The sequence below is a fragment of the Hippocampus zosterae genome, chromosome 18 (genome assembly GCF_025434085.1).
Source record: "Hippocampus zosterae strain Florida chromosome 18, ASM2543408v3, whole genome shotgun sequence".
Classification (NCBI taxonomy): Eukaryota; Metazoa; Chordata; class Actinopteri; order Syngnathiformes; family Syngnathidae; genus Hippocampus; species Hippocampus zosterae.
This window is the reverse complement of record NC_067468.1, coordinates 11,995,073-12,013,517: the sequence shown is the minus strand read 5'-3', so window position 1 is coordinate 12,013,517 and position 18,445 is coordinate 11,995,073. Positions and strand designations below refer to the sequence as shown.

General features: G+C 45.0%; 2 protein-coding genes across 3 annotated transcripts; both read left to right on the top strand.

Annotated features, from left to right (window-relative positions):
* The first annotated feature begins 968 nt into the window (after positions 1-968).
* On the top strand, positions 969-16,093 carry tnfrsfa (tumor necrosis factor receptor superfamily, member a). Of its 2 annotated transcripts, none has more exons than XM_052051611.1 (10): positions 969-1,211; positions 10,478-10,667; positions 10,784-10,915; positions 12,260-12,371; positions 12,469-12,602; positions 12,676-12,774; positions 12,852-12,898; positions 13,107-13,394; positions 13,474-13,510; positions 13,996-16,093. In XM_052051611.1, exons 1-10 carry the CDS (start codon positions 1,179-1,181, stop codon positions 14,295-14,297), a joined length of 1,374 nt encoding a protein of 457 aa, XP_051907571.1. In that variant the 5' UTR covers positions 969-1,178; the 3' UTR covers positions 14,298-16,093. The 2 variants fall into 2 exon arrangements, with proteins under 2 accessions (XP_051907571.1, XP_051907570.1); XM_052051610.1 differs by having other exon boundaries at positions 12,676-12,780.
* Positions 16,094-16,914: 821 nt separating this feature from the next.
* LOC127591477 (lysosomal membrane ascorbate-dependent ferrireductase CYB561A3-like) lies at positions 16,915-18,396 on the top strand. The gene is made up of 5 exons (XM_052051698.1): positions 16,915-17,339; positions 17,483-17,691; positions 17,772-17,926; positions 18,006-18,168; positions 18,254-18,396. Exons 1-5 carry the CDS (start codon positions 17,075-17,077, stop codon positions 18,278-18,280), a joined length of 819 nt encoding a protein of 272 aa, XP_051907658.1. The 5' UTR covers positions 16,915-17,074; the 3' UTR covers positions 18,281-18,396.
* Positions 18,397-18,445: the final 49 nt, after the last annotated feature.

The following is an 18,445-nucleotide window of genomic DNA, read 5'->3' as shown; positions in this document are numbered from 1 at the left end:
TTTCCATCATAATCCATTTAACATGACTTTTAATATGGTTGATTAATTCAGAACGCAGCCACATTCCCAGTTAAGAGATGTGCACGCATTGCCTGAGAAATATTGATTTTATTAGTGAGTTGTACAGATCATAGGTCAAATTCATCGTGCGAAGGATTTTGAAAACGAATTAGCCTGATCTTATTTATTATATCATGGAAAAATGCAATTTGAGCGGGAACTTGTAGCCTTCCACTGCACATTACACACGCACCCACATTTACACAGACAGACAGCACTTTAGATGCACGCGATTAGATTAACATTGGGCGGAGACATGTTGGACAGGATGTTTATGTCTTTTGATGTTGAGCAAATACGCCATTGCTTTAAATGGAGTGCAAACATTCCTCTGTTGACGTCTTTATTTAAAAGTCTGATTTTCATGTCAAAAAGTGTAGACTATTTTCCCATTAATCACCATTTTCTCGTACCCGTGGCCTGGAAAGAACAGTCTCTTATTTGCATTGTAACGCTTATTATTATAGCAAATTAGATTCCCTTTGTTACGCTTTCTTTGTTTCATAACATTGATCAGATTAAAAATTACTTGAAGCGGGAAAGCTCAGTTATTTCTGTATTCTATTCCGCTACTCCCCCCCCCCACCCCACCCCTTCAAAGCTAAAGAAGATAAGAAAAAAAATATGGTAACAGATGAGCCATTATCTTGTATAATCCCAATTTTTGTTACTAGTTATATCAATTGATCAATGAGGTTTTGTCCAATAGGTTAAAAATAGTTATTAATCCTTTGCAAAAGGCGTTATGAAAACAATATTAAGTATAATTTTATGTACATTTTTCTGTGAAATTCCACTGTGTGAAACGTATGATTTGGCTAAAAGCGTTGACGCCGATTTCCGACTGCTCATGAATATTCAATATATCTCGTTCGTGATTGGTTGGGCTGGCTGTGACGTCACAAGTTCCGACGAGCCTGAAGGAAGAATCAGTGCAGCTGAGTCTGGCCGTCAGTCCAGACGTTTGGAAGAAAGTCGCTCACAAGTTTTACCCATGAGAAATCGGCTGACGGATTAGCTCGTTTGTGCCTCTTTTATTTTTTATCGTATTTTTTCCACACCGTGGCGTGTTTCAGTCAAGATACTTGAGTCTGAAGAAGTCTCACAGAATTTCTGACATGAACACCGGGCCGGCTGTCGGGAAGTTCTGCGTAAGTAAACCCACTTGAAATGTTGTACGATGTGTGTTTGTGTTCCTTTTGGTATTCATTCAAGATAAACTACGAACAGTGTACCTGTGCAACTTAACAGCGAGGTATGGGCGAATTTTGAAGAACTTTTGGGCCAATATGATGTGCCGCCGGTGCGGACTGAGCCGGAACCAGCCGCCCGCCTGTTGGCAAGTTAGCCATTTAGCTAATGTGTGTGTGTGTGTGTGAGAGAGAGAGAGAGAAATTAGAGTGTGTGTTCGCACGCGTGTTTCATACAGTAAAATTGTGTCGTGGGGGGGACAAAAATGTCAAGCAAATAGTATGGATTACGAAGTAATGCTGATTTCATTTTTGTCACAAACTAACTTTCACAGCGTGAAATCAAAGAAGACAAAGCTGTTCTACTTTACAGACTGGCAGGAAGCCATGACGACTATGAATGGCAACAGGTGGATAGCGTACCTTCTGACCTCAAATGGAAGAGCATTTAAAGTGTTGTGCCTCTCACTATATGTAGCTGGCACAGATGGATTCATGAAGATATCGTTACAACTACATTGTTGTTCTGTGTCATACAAAATGGCTGATCAATGTCAAACCGTGGATTTTACAGCTGTGTGAGAGGGTACAGAGGAAAGCCGGGGCCTGCATGTGATTTTGTGAAAAGTAATTGTCAGTCGTTGCTCGATGCCACCGTCGCACGGCCAGTAATTCTCAGTGTGAACAGGTGCCAGCCGATCGACTTAAAGGACATTTTTTTACATAGCAAATAATACCTGAATGTTGCTACTGAAGCAAACGCTTGCAGGCTAACTAATGAGGAAATGTATGCAAATGAGCAACAACAAACTCCAACAAGCAAAGTCCAGAATAACGCACGGATACAATAGTTGCAGCTGACACAATTGCCTTGCTTCTGTGAGTTTAACTATTTCAATTCACAGCGTTTGAAGTAATGAGCAATGGTTTGACTAAAAAAAGCCCAGTAGCATGACATAACAAACTGTTGTCATTGACAATGACAAACGTTTGACATAATAAGAGACGGCTCACCGCAAAACTCCACGGGTCTGACTAATGCAACAAATGTCATGCAGCGAGCACTGACAAACTCTGACCAAGAAGGAACCACATTGAACCTTTGAAATAACGACCAATGCTAACTGTAGCTGGCTATAACTGACTGATTATACCGTTTAAATGTCACTAGCAGTTGGAGTAATCAGCAATGTTTAACCTCACTTGTGAGCACCAACAAACTCGCACTAAGTTATGACTGACGACATTTGACATAATGACTGGTGACTCACCACAGCAAGCCACTACTTGTTTATTTTTTTGAACATTGTAACATAATCAAAGATTCTTATCCCACGTCACTTTACTGACCTTGAATAGTGACGACTTATTTATTTGAATGTAACATACAAATGATTATTTGTGACAAACTGTCACACATTGCGACCTTTAGACATTTGTAACAAACATTCTCTTTCTAATCTGACTAATTTAGCGAGCATCAACAAACTCAAACAAATTAACTCATTACAAACGGCACAGCGTAATGAGGGATGACTTATTGTAAGTAGATTTGTCAGATTTTAATGCTGTCGTGTAACGATTGTTGTAACACAACCGGCAGCTACTGTCACATATCGCAAATGATGCTAACCATAGACCAGACCACGGTAAAACTTAACATTAACAACACTTTCCCGACATTAGTCCACCGAATACGCGGGACCGTTTACTAACTCTGACAATAACCAAATGGTTTGAGGTCACAAGTGCCGATCAACTGACTTTTCGGTTCGAAGACCGAAGATGGTCGCTTGGCGACAAACGTAGCCAGCAGTGACTAACTGCAAACTTGATAATTGTAGCGGGAAAATGTTAGCTTAAAAATGTTATTACTCATCAATCAGTCGTCCTTATAGTTGTAATTTAACTTGAAATAAGTTACGTTTCATGTTAGTTAGCGTTATGCGTGGGAGAAAACATCGTGAAGCTTCCGAAATTGATTATTGCCGCATGAGTGTAGCGCGATATTGTTGTTATCCTCGGCGCAGTAAAAGATTGTTCCTCTGCGATTCCCGCTTTTGAATTCAAGTTCGCACTTGCTATTTGTAACTCCTCTTCACTTTCTCATCGGTAGACAGACATGTGACACTTTTACCCCACCACATCCAAAACCTCAGCAAAGACCTTTGTGACTTGTGCTGCAAGGCCGCCCCCCCCCACCCCCCGTCCCACACACACACACACACACCCAGGTCAGTTAGCGACGTCACTGTTTATCTTTTGTGTAAACCGCAGTACATTCTGGAGGAGGCCTCGCCAAGTGGCCTTGTTGCTGGGGGGACTGTGAGGAAACAGGACCCCCACCCTTGATCTACCCACACACCGACTCTGCCTGCAGGCTAATCCCCCCCCCCCCCCCCTCACATACACACACAACATGCCTACGTGCCTCCCTGTCCTGTCCATTTCCTGTACACACATACCATGATATTAGGGGGGCATCGGTTGCCACTATAAACTTGATGCCTATCTCTTGTGTCTGCCTGGGTGTGGTTTCACACAGGAAATGCCCCCTCTCCCTCCCTCAGTCCCATGTCCACTACCTCCGTCTCATGGTACAGAAAAGGGCAAGACCGAGCATAGCTTATCGGCGCCGCGTGGAATGATGCAACCGGCCAGCAATGCTTGGTGCAGGTGCTGTGTCAACTTGGCGGATTAATGGAGCTGGAGTTGGTTGGGGGTGGGGGGGCGGGGGTGACGTTGTTGCTGAGGTGACTAGCACAGCCAATCTGAGTGCAGCTGACTCACTCGGGCAAGTGTCACCTGTTCAGGTGTGCCCGGGCAGCGGCAGCAAGTCGGCATTCCAAAGCAAGGCGGGATGATGTCAACGGTTTACATGAGTGACTCAGCCACTAAATTAAAATTTAATTTGCATTGCGTGCCATGGCTTTTATTAAAATGACTTTCTTGCACATTCTCGTAAATCATTTCATTGGCTCAGGCAAGTGTCAGTGTTGGTTTTTGGGGGGGAGGTGGCAGGGGGGTAGCTTTATTGCTAAGTAACGGATAACACATTGCTACTAAGCTGACACAAACATGCACTGTCATGAACATTTTTTAACAAAGTAAACTTTTTAAAAAGATGGATGTGTGGAATAAAAAATAATTATGTAGGGCATTTAAAAGATTAAAATCCTCAAAATATTTGGATTTCTTAAAAAAAATACATATTTGTATCAGGGCTTTGATTTTCTACATTTACAGTATTTATTTTAAACACAGGTTTCTGTGTACATTGTTGGGACTGAAGGTGTCTGGAGGGGGTGTGTGGAACTTCATAAAAATACGTATGCAATCAAATCATATTTTTCAAGTCACATTGTTGCTGCGATTCTGCGGCACAAAGGCTCACTTTGATGCCGCTAATGTGATTTGCCGGGGCAAAGCGGAGGCTCCTTGTGCATTCTTCAATCTGTTAGTCACCCCCTCACATTGATGTCTGCGTCTTAGCCCTCCTCCTCCTCCTCCCCCTCGACACTGCCACCCGTCTTGTGAGCGGCCGCTAAGGCCTAATCGAGAATGGAAAAGCGGCCGCCCTTCGCCCCCGGCCGCGCACATGTCTGACTGTGTGCTGGCGTTCCCTTAGTCGCCCATTTGGTCGCGCAAAGAAAAACGGAAAACTCTCCCAACCCCCCCACCCCCCACCCCCAGCAGCCTTGTCTGGCTTCATGTGTTTCACATCAGCCCGGGTCACGCGCCAGGCTGGCCGTTCATTAGCGTCGATTGTTTGCCCACGTCGCCTAACCTGCAAGCGACACGCGCGCACCTCCTGAGGAAACTCAAGAATGTGTGTCGCGGGGCTGCGAGTATTGCTCGGTTAAAAATATCCTGCCCGGCGGATATGTTGTGCCTGTGTGTGCGCGCGATGCGCAGGCTTTTCGGAGAAGGGATGAGGGGCGGGGGGAGGGTGGGGGGTCGCAGGGTGACTGTGCCGCATGAAGCCCCTGTATTGTCTCAGCTTCCTGTTCTCCCTGAGAGGAGGGGGCTGCCACTTTTCACACGCTCCCACTCCTGCACTCGTTCTACACGCCATTGTACATGCATACTTCAACACTTTAACCACACTTTTTACCCTGGCCGGTCGCCGCGGGAGATGCATTCAGAGTGCAAGTAACCACTGAGACAGTATTGTCGTGTTCAGTGTTGAGATGTTTGTTGCACATTACCACCTCGAGAACTTGTGCGTCACTGTGGACCATGGCGGCTATTGTTCGAATTTCATTATGGGATCTTTTATCAGTGGGTGAAGTAAGAATCTATACTTTCGAGAAGTACAGGAACTTTTGCATCTGCAGTACCGAAGCTATTGTAGCCTTTAAGCACTGGGACTACAAGTACCAAGACCTAGAAGGTTCTATACCGTAGCTTTATGTTGTTAGCATAAGAACATGAATCTATGCAGGTCTGTTGTGACTGACAATTGATTGGAGTTGAACCCATCGATGGCCAAGTTGACTAGTCGACTGTACTGTCCAGATCAGCGTCTAATACTTAGTCATTAAGTACGCCGGGACAAGGGCAGCCATGTGCAAGTGCATAATTGTCGCCAAAACGTGACGTCTAATAATTTATCGACAGCAACTGTGGACTAATGAGAACACAAACCGCACCCTAACATTGACAATTGATGCTTTGTGACACCGGAATTAATACCCGTCTCGCTTGACGACACCGACCCTTGCTGGGGCGCCTGTTGACGTGCATGTTTATTTCTTTTTAAAACTTAAGCAGTATCTGTGCACCCTGACGCCACCCACAGTGCGGTGGTTGGGAAACACGAGTGAAACGGGTCACTTGGTGGATTTTTGGCTGCCGTCGAATTTGAAGCGACAGACTTGTTTTGTAGGCCCCGATGAAGCGGATTCAGCAAAGTGCAATTAAGCATTCATTAATGTCATATTTGAACTCGCTCTGCAATTACGCTCCGAGTTGTCATTCAACGCGCGCGTCAATCCCGCTTTGAGCCCGGCGCTTGTTGGCCTGTCAGTAACAGCTGTAATGTGTTAACATGGCCCTCTCTTGGCCTGCGGGTACGGTTGGATGCTCGCCGCGCTCGCGGTTAGCAGGGAGGCGGCGGCGATAAGGGCAGGCGCGCATAGGGATGGCGGAGAAGAGACATGTCGCTCGTTTGTTTACGAGACGCTGGTTTATTTCTCTGCCAGCTTGAGCTCTTCGGTGTGGAAAGTGGGCGGGGTTTGGTGATTAGTGGTTGGTTCGAGTCGTCGTTGACTTTGACCTCCCAGCTGTCTGCTGTTTGGGAATCCAGAGCAGTTGTTTGACTTGGAGCAGCAAATCACGCCGCTAGCGGTGTTTTGGCTAGCGCTCAAAGGCTAACGGCGTTGCGTAAACTGCAGTCGCAGACTCGCAACGCTTTTTTTCCACTGCTTGAGTTACAGATGAAACGCTAGGAAAGTTTAGTATCATGATTCTAGTCAGCAAAGTGTCGGACGCCGTCGGGGATTTATTAATGGGGATTGCCACGAGACGAAGAGCCAAAGCAGTAAGGCTCAAAATTTATGGATTATGTTCAGAAACATAATATGAATGGACAACACACACACACACACGCACACACATTTGTTATCAGTGTATGTTTTATACAGTACATTGCTAAAGAGTATTTTTTTTGGTTTGTTTTTATTAAAGGAAAAAACATGCAAGTACACAAAGGTCATAAGTCGTAACACCGCTGTACGCCAGTAACGACCACTTTGCTTTTGCGGAATACACTTTTCTAAAACCGTATCGCTCTACGTGTCGCTGGACGATTAGCACTTAATGAGAAAAGCATGTTTGCGGCCAGGCGCTGTAATAGGGGACACATCGTTCCCGCTTACGTCGCGGCTCTGACTAAAATCATCTGGAGAATATTGAATAAATGTCTCCTTCCTTTTGTTTGCCGCGCGCCGGCTGTACAGTCGTCACTTCGGGGGATGCGCACTCTCGCTAAACGGCCTTCGCTAAAACGGCCTATTGATAAAGCAGCTCTGCAGATGTCCTGTCCTCGGTAGCGGAACCTTTTCAGAGGAAGTCTCAGACACAAGCGTCCTCATTTGATTGCGACTTTAATTGCTTTAACTTGCGCACATCACAATGGCACTCTGTGCTAAGTGGACTCGACCGCCCGCAAGGATTGTGGCTTTGGAAGCTTTTCTACACTGGGGTAACGGTCCCCCCCCCCTGCCACCGCCTCGTTTTTGGTGCTGCCGCAGTGTGGCTAGCCAAAAGAATTTATGTGCCCGCACGCTCTCTTTAGGAGAGTGCATTTGAACTTGATGGCGTTAATGTGGATAAACATTGTCAACTCACAAACTTTGTTTCGGGAATGTTGCAAGACAAAGGGTTGTCTATGTGCAGCTTCTGTCGAGGTTTTTTTTTCGTTTCTTTTCAGCTCTTGAAATAAATTAAACAAAGTAGAAATGTGGTTATTATTTTGATGCTTTTTATTGGCAATAAAAAAATTATTTTACTCTAATTTTTTTTCTCAAATGAAGGTCCCGTTACTACGTAATAATGATGGCACGCGTCATCATTAGATGACCCTTCACCAAGTGACTCCAAAAAAATCGAATCGTCCAATGTTGGCGTCGCCACATTTTTATCGCCGCGTGAGTGAACCGAACAGTTGTTGGACGCCCACGTGACGTCTTGTATTAACGACCGTTTCCTGCGATGTCGCGCTCTTGTCAGGCTGGTGTATCATTGCACTTTGAGATCTCCAGTTGTCTTCCCCCCCCCCCCCCCCCCCCGTTATGTCTGTGGCACACATGTGCTTCCTCGCCGATCTTTTCACGCGAGCCTTTGCTTCACCAAGACTCCTCCACGTAGCCGTACCGTCCCCTCCCGACATCCCGCTGCGCTCTCACACAACACTGTTTTCAGGCATTTCTCGACACCACTACCACACTAAACCCCCCCCCCCCCCCCCGTGTGTGCCTTTCTTCGTTCTTCTGCCTGCGTCCAATGTTTGGATAGATGTAAAAGGCCTGATTGTGACTGCTCACAGCCACTTTGGAAAGTCTGACGTGAGCAGCGAGGAGGAGGAGGAAGAAGCAGAAGCCGGAAGTGAAGACGGCAATGGGTGGGGGGTGGGGGGCTGTTGATGGTGGCCGGTTCGCAGGACAAGAGACTGAAGGGGTAAAGCTCTTCCCGACAACGAAGCATAGCAACACTCCTCCTTGGCTTTTTGCACTTGACCTATTTTTTTTTTAACTTGTCTCTCGATATCCTAAAAGTGCAGGTTTTGGTCCTGATAAATAGTATTGTCATGCTTAGATGTTCAAATATTATAATCCGTGATCTATTTGGTTTGTTAGATTTTGCTGCATTTTATATTTTCTTTAATTGATGGTTTCATATTATTTCAAGGATACATTTTAGAGGTGGATATTTGTGTGTGGTGTTAATACACTTTAAATCATGTAGTGTTCACGCCATCAAGGTTTTTGGGGTCCATCAGCGATCACAGAGTCACATTTAAACAATTTGTAAACAGTATTTACTCTACCGTCGACTGCTGCCATCGTGAAAGTATAAAAATAAATATGACAAAATGTTTACATCTTTATAACTTCTCCGTCTCTGACATGACTGGAGAAAAAAAAAGGAGCATGGCCGGTTATTTTGGTGGCCAGGGTTTTGGCCATTAAAAAGGTTTTAAATTCAACTTAAAACATTCTGCGTGGTGTTGTGTGAGACAAAAGCCTCCAATGCAGTCTCGCTTTTATCCCTGCGGTGTCGCCTTGCGTCGGTGTCGCATGTCGAGCTGTTCAAAGCCTCTGCGTTCGAAGAATGCGGGTCATTTGAAGTCGAGACACTAAAGCGTGTTGTTGGCCCGTGAATGGGCCCTTCTCACGTTGACGCGCTGAAAAGCTGGCGAAGAAAAACGGCAGCGCCCGGGGGGCCCGGCTAAAGCGGCACGGCCCAGTATTCTTCTGGGAAGCCCACCTACACAAAACGGCCATTATCTGCCGCATGAATAGCTGTGCTATCACGTCGGCCGCCGCTGTTAGCAAACACCGGCGCTCCTATCAAGAAGCTCTTTTAAAAAATAGAATAAAAGTAAACTAGCCTGTCATTAGCTTCTCAAACTCAGAAGCACACTAACTCAAGAAGCGCCATTGTTCCAAGCAGAAAGTCAACTTTAAACAAAAATTACAAAATAAACAAGAGACAGACATACCATGTTAGCTAATATGAGTTGAAGGCTATAATATTAGCCAACTATGATCGCTTTCAACCAAAGTATTTGCACCGTTGACATAAGTCAGCCATGTTTTTGATGAAAAATAAGTGCAATCATTTGGAAATCAGGTGTTGGAGAGGAATTTTGAAATATTTTTGCCTTGGTCTATACACAAAATAAAATGAAGTGACCAAAACAAAAACATTTTTTCATCTGCATGATTTAGCGCCAGGCAAGTAACAGCAAAACCATTTTGGCAAACACTGCAGCTACAAACAAAAGTGTTTTTGAAACTGTATCCAAACTCTGTCTTTCTGGTCATTTGTTTAAATTAAAGGAGAAAAAAAAGCTAACATTTGAGAATGCGGCCTTGAAGTACAGACACAATTTTAAAATGCCAGCATTTCAATGTTGGTCAAAACAACAGATAAAATCAATCGAGTTACCACGATGAGAAAATAAAGTTTGGATCATGTTTGTCATTGCTGTTGTTTGCTTGTGCAATTATTTGGCAAGTTGTCTAAGTGGCATCATTTGTTTTATTTTGTTGTCTTTAATAAGTCCTTGGCTTAGCCTCTTGGCTCGAGACGGCTCCTTTGTTGCCGTTTGTTGATTGACCCCATGCTTACCTGGAATTTCTCCAGGAACTCGGACTTCTTCCCGCATCTCCAAAACATGCATGTTGGCTCCACTCTTAATTAATTAATAGGTGTGAATGTTAGCGTTCACCCGAATTTACCTCCATGCGCCCTTCGGTTGTCTGCCGCTCAGCTCCAGCTCGCCCGTGACCTTGATGGACAACGCTAGCCTGATGTTAGCATGTAGCGTTGTACCGGTGCTAGTCAGATGTTCCTAATCATTGAGCAGATTGAGGACAGAAGGCGACCCATGAAGAAACTTTTGACGTGATGCCGCTAAAAAAAGCTGCTCTGTGTGTGTGAGACAACGTTCCACATCAATAAAGCAAATTTTTGTTTTGTTTTGTCGGCTTGACCTTCAGGTGCTGCTGGCGACGCTCCTCCTTCTGGTGAGCTCTCAGTGCCGAGCGGCCGAGCAGCCCCCCTCAGCCCAGTGGTCCGCCCCGTCAGATGAAGACTTCAAGAACCTGACCGTCCTGCGCCGGCACAGGACCTGTGTGGAGAACCAGCAGTACCACTCCCAAGGCCTCTGCTGCCTCAACTGCCAGGCCGGTACGACGTCTGTTTTCGCGCTCAAAAATATTTGCGAAAAGAAACGAATAGTTCAAAAAGCAATGTACGGCCATTGCAAATGGTTGACCTTTGCCATGTGTTTGATTTGTCCTCAGGGACATTTGTGCAGAAGGGTTGTGAGCATGATTACCAGCAGGGGGTGTGCTTACCTTGCGAGCACGGACTCACGTACACTGAACACTCCAACGGCATGTACAGATGTCTGCCCTGCACGCACTGTCGTCAAGGTAAACGCTTACAGTGGATAGAAACATCCGCACACCCCTTGTACAAATGGCAGTTTTTTGTGCGGTGAAATATAGATGACAAGAATATGTATTAGATGCCTCCAGAGAAGAAACCAGATAACGGACAAAATACTGTGTATATATATTGCAAAGTATATAAAAAAAAGTAGGGCTTTAATGATCTCAGATTCTTTTTTTTAATATATATATACTAAGTGCTCTTATCCTCCCTGAGCAACATCCAAAAATCTTGGATGAGAATGCACGGGTTGCAACTTCTTACTCTTTTAATTTATGTCAATTGGAGATCAGAGACACTAAATATGCAAGTAATGCATATTCCAATTTGAAATCTTAATCCTGATCTTGAACGAGGAGTCTACCCAGTGTAGTCTTTCTGTTTTACATTGCCAGATTGTTTGGGGAAAGTGGAACCATTTTTTTTAGTGTGTGCGCGCTGTGAGACGCAGCAGCGACAATGCCAAGTGATTAAGTTACTCGGCGAGAAAGGTGGTGTCTTTTGTGACTTTTTTGGGGGGGGGGTGTTATTTATTTTATTTTTTGGGGCCGCCATTGAATGAGAGCTCCTCCTGGGAGGAGGAGGGAGGGTTGGGGGGTTGGCCTTACCTGGCCCAGTTCGGGCGTGGTGTCTTTGTGTCCCGCTTGAAAGGGAGCTCGTGTTACACCAGCTTGCACTTTTGAGATAATTGCTCCTGTTTGCCTGTGACTGAATGTTTCCACACCCAAACTACCTGCCGTCCTCTTTTCACCTCCCTGGGAAAATATCAGTGCGGCAAATTCAAAAAAATGTCGTCTAAACGCACTATTGTGATTAATATTGCATCAAAAAGAGTAAAGTGGGGCTGTCGCAAACGAATCTTTTTGGAAGCTATTATCCTGTTGATTATTCCATCGATTTACTTGAGGAATCCCAGCTCTAGACTAAATGGAAAATATGCAAATATTTGGGGATGAAAAGTCATTTTAAAGACGAAAAAAATCTGTATAAAACTAGACTGAAATATGATACAAGAAAAGACTCGAGATGCACAGATCAACATCAAAAAACACGTTGGGCAAAGCGTCCCAATTCTCCAAGGTTACATGGATGCCGCCTAGTGTTCAGAGAGAGAAACTACAGTTTCATAATAAACTAAAGTTTATTATGAAATGATTCAATCATTTCATAATAAAAAGTAAAACGCACATCACACGAACATACACAAAAAAAGGCCACACTAACATTCGACAAAAATGAATTTTTGTACTTGAAAGCTCCACTTATGCTGTATTGATTTGACTGACAAGTGTGTCTGTGTGTCTGCCTTCATGTGTGGCTCACAGACGAGATGCAGACAGCGTCTTGCACCACCACGTCGAACACCAAGTGTCAGTGCCGTGCCGGATCCTTCTGCGTGCCAGATCAGGCCTGTGAGGTCTGCAAACGCTGCGCCAAGTGAGTCACCCCTCCCCCAAAGATAAATCAAATCAATTAACCAATCTTCACATACTCATGCGGTGCATCCACTATGATTTGTTGATTGCCTGTTTAGGTGCAAAGCGGGCGAGGAGGAAGTGAAGAAGTGCACGCACTTTTCCAACACCGTCTGCCGAAAGCGAGACACATTTCCTACCCAAACGCCGCTGGATCGAACCTCGCCCACCCCCACCTCGCCAGCAAACATCGGTAATGCTTCTCCGTCTGCCCCCTCCGAGCGACCCGTTACCTTTATCGCTAACCAGCCTCCCTTGTTTTGCAGTGGTTCCCGTGCTGAGCTGCCTCTCCATCCTCGCCGTGGTGTTTGCCGGATTGGCCGCATGGTGGTTCTTAGCCAAGCGCTGCTCCTTTGAGGGAACGAGTGAGTGTGCGTCGCTGCCCTGCCGCGTTTCCGTGGAGACGTCGTCGCTTTGCTAACTCTTTGCCCGCTTTTGACAGGCGCCAAGAGTCACTGTGACGCCAGCGAAATCATCAAGATTCCTATCGTAAGTCCTCAACCTGAACTGGTTACAGGGTTTTTCTCAAGTGACTTTGTCAAAAAAAAATTGAACTTGTATCTTGTTTAAAAATTTAAAAAATGGTCACATTAATGGTGGCTTTTAAATATAAATGTGTCGACTTTTTATAGAGGCACAAAAGCGTCAAATAATTGACAACAAATAAAACATTGACTGAATGAAAAATCCCCGACAGGACGAGAGCGCCCCCACAGCAGAGGAGTGCCAGAACAGTCGCAATGCCGGCCTGGAGGGCGACCACTCCCGTCCGGAGTCCCGTCCGCTTCTGCAGGAGACTCAGGCGGGAATGACCAACAACAAGGCCTCGCCGTCCCCGGAGGACGAGGACCGCGGGCTGGGCGACAGCTTGCCCAACACCACCAGCTCTTCACAGACCAGCCTGTCGGCGCTGCCCACCGCCGCCTCATCCGGAGACAGCCCCCAGCAGAGCCCCGCCTCCTGCAGGATAAGCCCCGCCGCCATTGTGCGCGTCGCTCGGAATAAGGTCTTTTTGGGGTTATTTTTTCCGGCCGTCGACTTAATGCCGTCTTGTCTATCCTCAGGAGGATCCTCTACAGCACCGCCTGCTGCCACTGCAAGGTAGGAAAGCCGCACTGACGCTACTCTCAATGGCATTTCACGGAAAGTGTCACGGCCGAGCCCTCGGGTGGCAACGAGCGAGGGAGACAGTGCGGGTGGCTCATTTCTGACTTTTCACGCCGTGCAACAGTTGGCGTCAGGTCATGAGTTGTGTAAGGCAGCGGTTGGCAAAGTGGCAAACCAGAGATTCATAAATCATGTCTTTATTTTCTACACATATTTGCTTGATGACGAAGGTCATTGCAACAGTTCACGCCAGTTCATATGTTATGTAAGGCAGTGGTTCTCAAAGTGACAAACCAAAGATTCAAAAATAGGATTCATTCTCTCAAAAATATTGTCAGATGATTTCAGGTAGCGATTAAGAGTACGATTTATTTTGGGAGGCGGCAGGGCGTTATTTAAAAAAAAATATATCCGTATAAAATGTCATCTTTTTTTTAAGTACATTTGATGCCAATTTAACGTGACTCGGTCCATTGCAGAGTCCGAGAAATCCCTGAAGAAGAGCTTTGACCTGTTTGACAAGTACCTGGACGTTCGGATCCACAACAAGTTCTTCCGCATGATCGGCGTGAGCGACAACCACATCCGCCTGGCGGAGAACGGCTCGGCCGGTGACAAAGTCTACGAGCTGTTGAAGAACTGGATGCAGCGGCAGGGCCTGAAGGCTGACATCAACCACCTGCTTCAGGCCCTGCTGGACCTGGACCAGCGACGCTCGGCTGAGAGCATCGCCTCAGAGGCGCTGAGGCGAGGCTACTACAAGCACGACCACGCTCCCTGAGGGACGCCGCCGTCGTCGGGTGGGACTTACCTCCATGTATCGAGAGCCAGTAGTTTTTCTTTCAAAGATGCCTAGGCGACCATTTTTTTTTTTTTTGAGAAGAAGAAGAAATAACTGAGAAAGAAAGGACTCTGCACATACTCGGCGTCACCTGCTGGCGAGCACATACACTGGTCTGGCGCTTGTGACATCGCTCAAGTGCCCTCTCCGCCACTGGCACAATGTCGTTACGCTAGCTGTTTGTTTGTCATGGTGTTTTTGTTGTTTGTTTTCATCGTCTTTGATGCACAGCCTCCTATTGGCACAATCTTGTTGCGTTGACCAATGTTTTATTTTCTTTGTCAACAAAATGATGCTGGCACAATGTCGTCACCCTAGCTGTTGCGGAACATGCTTTTTGTTTTCTTCTTTAAATCATCAAGTCGAGCTTTTCCATGAAGACATTTCTTCCCTCGTAAAATTATATATATATTTGTATGTCATTATCACAAAATTAAGGAAAAAAAACCACTCCAATTTTAGTCTCATAAGGTTACACCTTTTTCATAGAAAAATAAGACTATTCATTTAATATTACTTTTTCTTCCAGCAAGATCAAAAAATAACTGTTTATTATTCTTATGCAACTTTATTCTTGTAAGATAGCTCTTGTAAATGTTTTCCTGAGTTAAGATGAGATAAGAAAACCTTTATTTGTCTCACAATGGAGAAATCCCCAGTTAGAAAACTGTCCTCTACTGACAATGTAGTCACACTACTTGGTTGGGCAAATTTAGTTTTTCCTTTCATTGCAGGGGTGGTCAGTCCGTTCAAACAATATTTTGCTGAATTGAAGTCATGCAACACAAATTTTGAGGTGACACTTGACGAAAATGTTCACAAATGCACAACTTCAGCCATGAACTTTCGTCCCTCGCTACCTTTGTATTTATTGTCATATTTATTTCTACCGCTACTTATTTATAGCCTCATAGCATTGTCACACTTTCTTAAAAAACACTATTGTTACATTTCACTTTGGATGTGAGCAGACAGTCTTTTTCATTGAAGTTATAAATATGGGTAATTGAGACTTGTGTATCCATAGTTTAACGCATGAAAGCTACATGTACTTGTTACTAGGCAGAATTTATGGTTTTGCCAATGAAGAAAAAAAATCACGTTTTCAGCAAAAATGATGGTGGCGGCAGGTACAGAATCCCTTTGTTCATCTTTGCTTTATTGAAGGAAGAACCCCCCCACCCCGACTTCATTTTTTTGAGTATTTTTTTCCCCGCATACAGCTTGATTTTATACTATTTTGCCCCACTCATTTTTTTTTGTTTGCAGTGAGCGTCACTGTGCGTCTGCATGTGTGTGTGTGTCTGTGAGAGTTAAGAGTTTTTGGGGGGGGGGGGCGGGGGGGCTTTTAGTCTGTGTGCGTGTGTATGCAAGAGTGCAAGAGTTTGTGTGCTCTGTGTGTTCTACTGTATTGTGATGCTCAGTGCTGGCGCTGCCATCCCGTGGTTGACAAGAGACAATTCATCCTGCATCAATTTCAAAGCTTGGTCACGTGACATTCTATTATGTGGACTGTTTTGTCATATTTGTATCACTTTATAGATTGTAAGAGAGAAGAAGCAAAAGAGATGAAATGGCGTCCATGTCCCGTTGATGGAAGGTATAAAGTTGAGATGTAAGTTATGAGAGGTCTGTTTTTATGTACATTTGGAATAAATATTTTGTACAGAGAGTCACCTTTTGGATTGTTTGAATTGTTTTCAATTCTGTTCAGACAATAAATGACTATCATATTTTATGGGGGGTTTGTGTGTGTGTGGCTTTCTGGGCTTCAGTGTGTCCATTTGAAAATTGTCCATTGTGACAGGATGCACGATAATCAAGAAGCAAGACTGTGAAAAACAAGTTGATGGCTATTTTTGGATGGAAGGTGATGTTTTTTGTGGATTTTCTCAATTTCCAAGATGTATCCCTGAAAAAAAAATATTCTTAGAAGAATTTCAGAAAAGATGATGAGCATGTCTCCGACTCTGTTTGTGGTCAGGTGTCATTGTCCAGACGGCTCTAAAGCCTGGGGGAAAATAATGTTTGTGTCACCAGCGCTGTGGGAACTTCTCTCCAGTTCAGTGTCAAGTCAGATGACAAGCGGCCTCGTGATTCTTTTGTTTCGGGGAAACGCTGAGCCTGCTTGGCTCGTTAGCTACAGTTATCTGTTTGACATCGAGGAGGAAAGCATTATGAAACTAACTACAGTATACATTTCTTAGAATAGGAATGCAAAGCAGACACGTGTACTGGATCACACAGCTGCCTTTGGAACTTAGTCATAGTTGTAGAAACAATACCGAGCCAGTCAGAAGTATTAGATACTGTATCAACCAAGGTACAATACTGTAAATACTGTCTGGTCAATCAGGATACTAGAAGTTAGCATGGCAGCAAGTTTGCTTGCACTGAGCTATCGTGTCTTAACAGACACCCCAAAAATTATTTATGTGAGACCTAATTTGCTCTCTATGAGCTAACCTGGGTCTTGAGGGGAGCATTAGCACTATTAGCATTGTTGTTCTTTTCCTCATTATGAACAAGTACATATCATTTGTGGTCGCTAATCAACATGCAAGAAAACGTTAGCATGGTCGCTACTTCGCTGGCTATACACGTATGACTCAGCGTGTTGTTTATGAGAATAAACAGTGAAAAAAATCAATCAGGAAGTCAGAGATGATGTGATTGCAGTCTCCCTCCTGACTGCCTATCACGGCTTCTGACATTTTATGGATGCGAGACAATCCATTGGCCGTGCCACTGCTGTGGAGTCCAACCGAGGAGGTGGTAGAGTGGGACACTTTACAATGGGAGCGTCGGAGTCCTTCTACATGTCCTGGTGTCTGTGCATCAACATGGGCCTCCTGTGCGTGATCATGGTTGTCTTCTGGAACTGGCGCTGGCGCGGAGGGTTCGCGTGGGATGGAAGTGAGGCCCAGTTCAGCTGGCATCCCGTCCTCATGATCAGCGGACTGCTGGTCCTTTATGGCTTCGGTGAGTCACGGCTGTCCATTTAAGGGGATTTGTAGTACATACAGACCAACGAATTAGCTAACAACACTTTTGACTTCAGCCTAATATAGCACAAGTGATAAATTCCCTGACTATGATGTATTCTATCCTTGTATTGTATGCAGCCGCCGTCCTGTTCCGTGTGCCTTGGGGGTGGTCTCAGAAGAAGATCGCATGGAAGCTGGTCCACGCAGGACTGATGCTGGCCGCTTTGGTGCTTGCCATCGTCGGCCTGTACGCCGTCTTTAACGTGCACAGCACCCTGAACATCCCCTCAATGTACTCCTTGCACAGCTGGGTGGGAATGAGCGCCGTGGTAACGTTTGCGTGGCAGGTAAGAATACGCTGACTTGACAAAATGATTTGAGTCCGCTTTCATGTCATCTCTGTGGACATGCCTTCTTTCATCCACAGTGGTTCCTGGGACTGGTTGGCTTTTTGCTGCCATGTTCTGCGCCGCGGTTGAGTCACTACCTGAAGGGGATTCACGTGTGGACGGGACAAGCGGTACTGCTGCTCACTCTGGCCGCCTGCATCAGTGGAATCAACGAGCAGCTTTTCTTTGCACTGTGAGGCTTTCAATGACGTCTTCGGGACACATATGAAGGCACTCATTTTTATTTTTTTTTGCTCTTTGGTGTTTGTTAGCGACGGCGTATCAGCAAAAGCTTACAGCTCACTGCCTGCGGAGGCGCTGTTTGCCAATATGCTGGGTATCATGATTGTGGTATTCAGCTATCTCGTGTTCGGGATTCTGTCCAAAGCCGACTGGCGACGTCCCAACGCCAACACCAACGACGAAGCCGCTCCGGTGAGAAGGACTTTCTCCTTGTTAAATGTCAAAGAAAAGGTCATAGAAAATGAATCATATTCTGATTTGTTTTTATTGTTTCCAGATTTTGCTGAGAGAGGAAGCCACTTAAGGACCACAACAAAAGAAAGTGTCAGAAAACATTAAAATTTAAAATACGACATTTAATCATGCATTTACGATTGTACTTAGTGATGCTTGTGTTAATAAAAAAATGTCTGTCCTATATTGTCCTATTTATTTAACGTGTGTGTGTGTATTTATTTATTACATTTCT

Excerpts from the sequence above, each read along its gene's own strand:
- LOC127591477 (XM_052051698.1), top strand. The coding sequence starts at position 17,075 with ATGGATGCGAGACAATCCATTGGCCGTGCCACTGCTGTGGAGTCCAAC. Across the intron at positions 17,340-17,482 it reads GCTGGTCCTTTATGGCTTCG|CCGCCGTCCTGTTCCGTGTG; the intron begins GTGAGTCACGGC and ends TATTGTATGCAG. Across the intron at positions 18,169-18,253 it reads CCAACGACGAAGCCGCTCCG|ATTTTGCTGAGAGAGGAAGC; the intron begins GTGAGAAGGACT and ends TATTGTTTCCAG.
- tnfrsfa (XM_052051610.1), top strand. The coding sequence starts at position 1,179 with ATGAACACCGGGCCGGCTGTCGGGAAGTTCTGC. Across the intron at positions 12,781-12,851 it reads CTTTGAGGGAACGAGTGAGT|GCGCCAAGAGTCACTGTGAC; the intron begins GTGCGTCGCTGC and ends CGCTTTTGACAG. Across the intron at positions 12,899-13,106 it reads AAATCATCAAGATTCCTATC|GACGAGAGCGCCCCCACAGC; the intron begins GTAAGTCCTCAA and ends AATCCCCGACAG.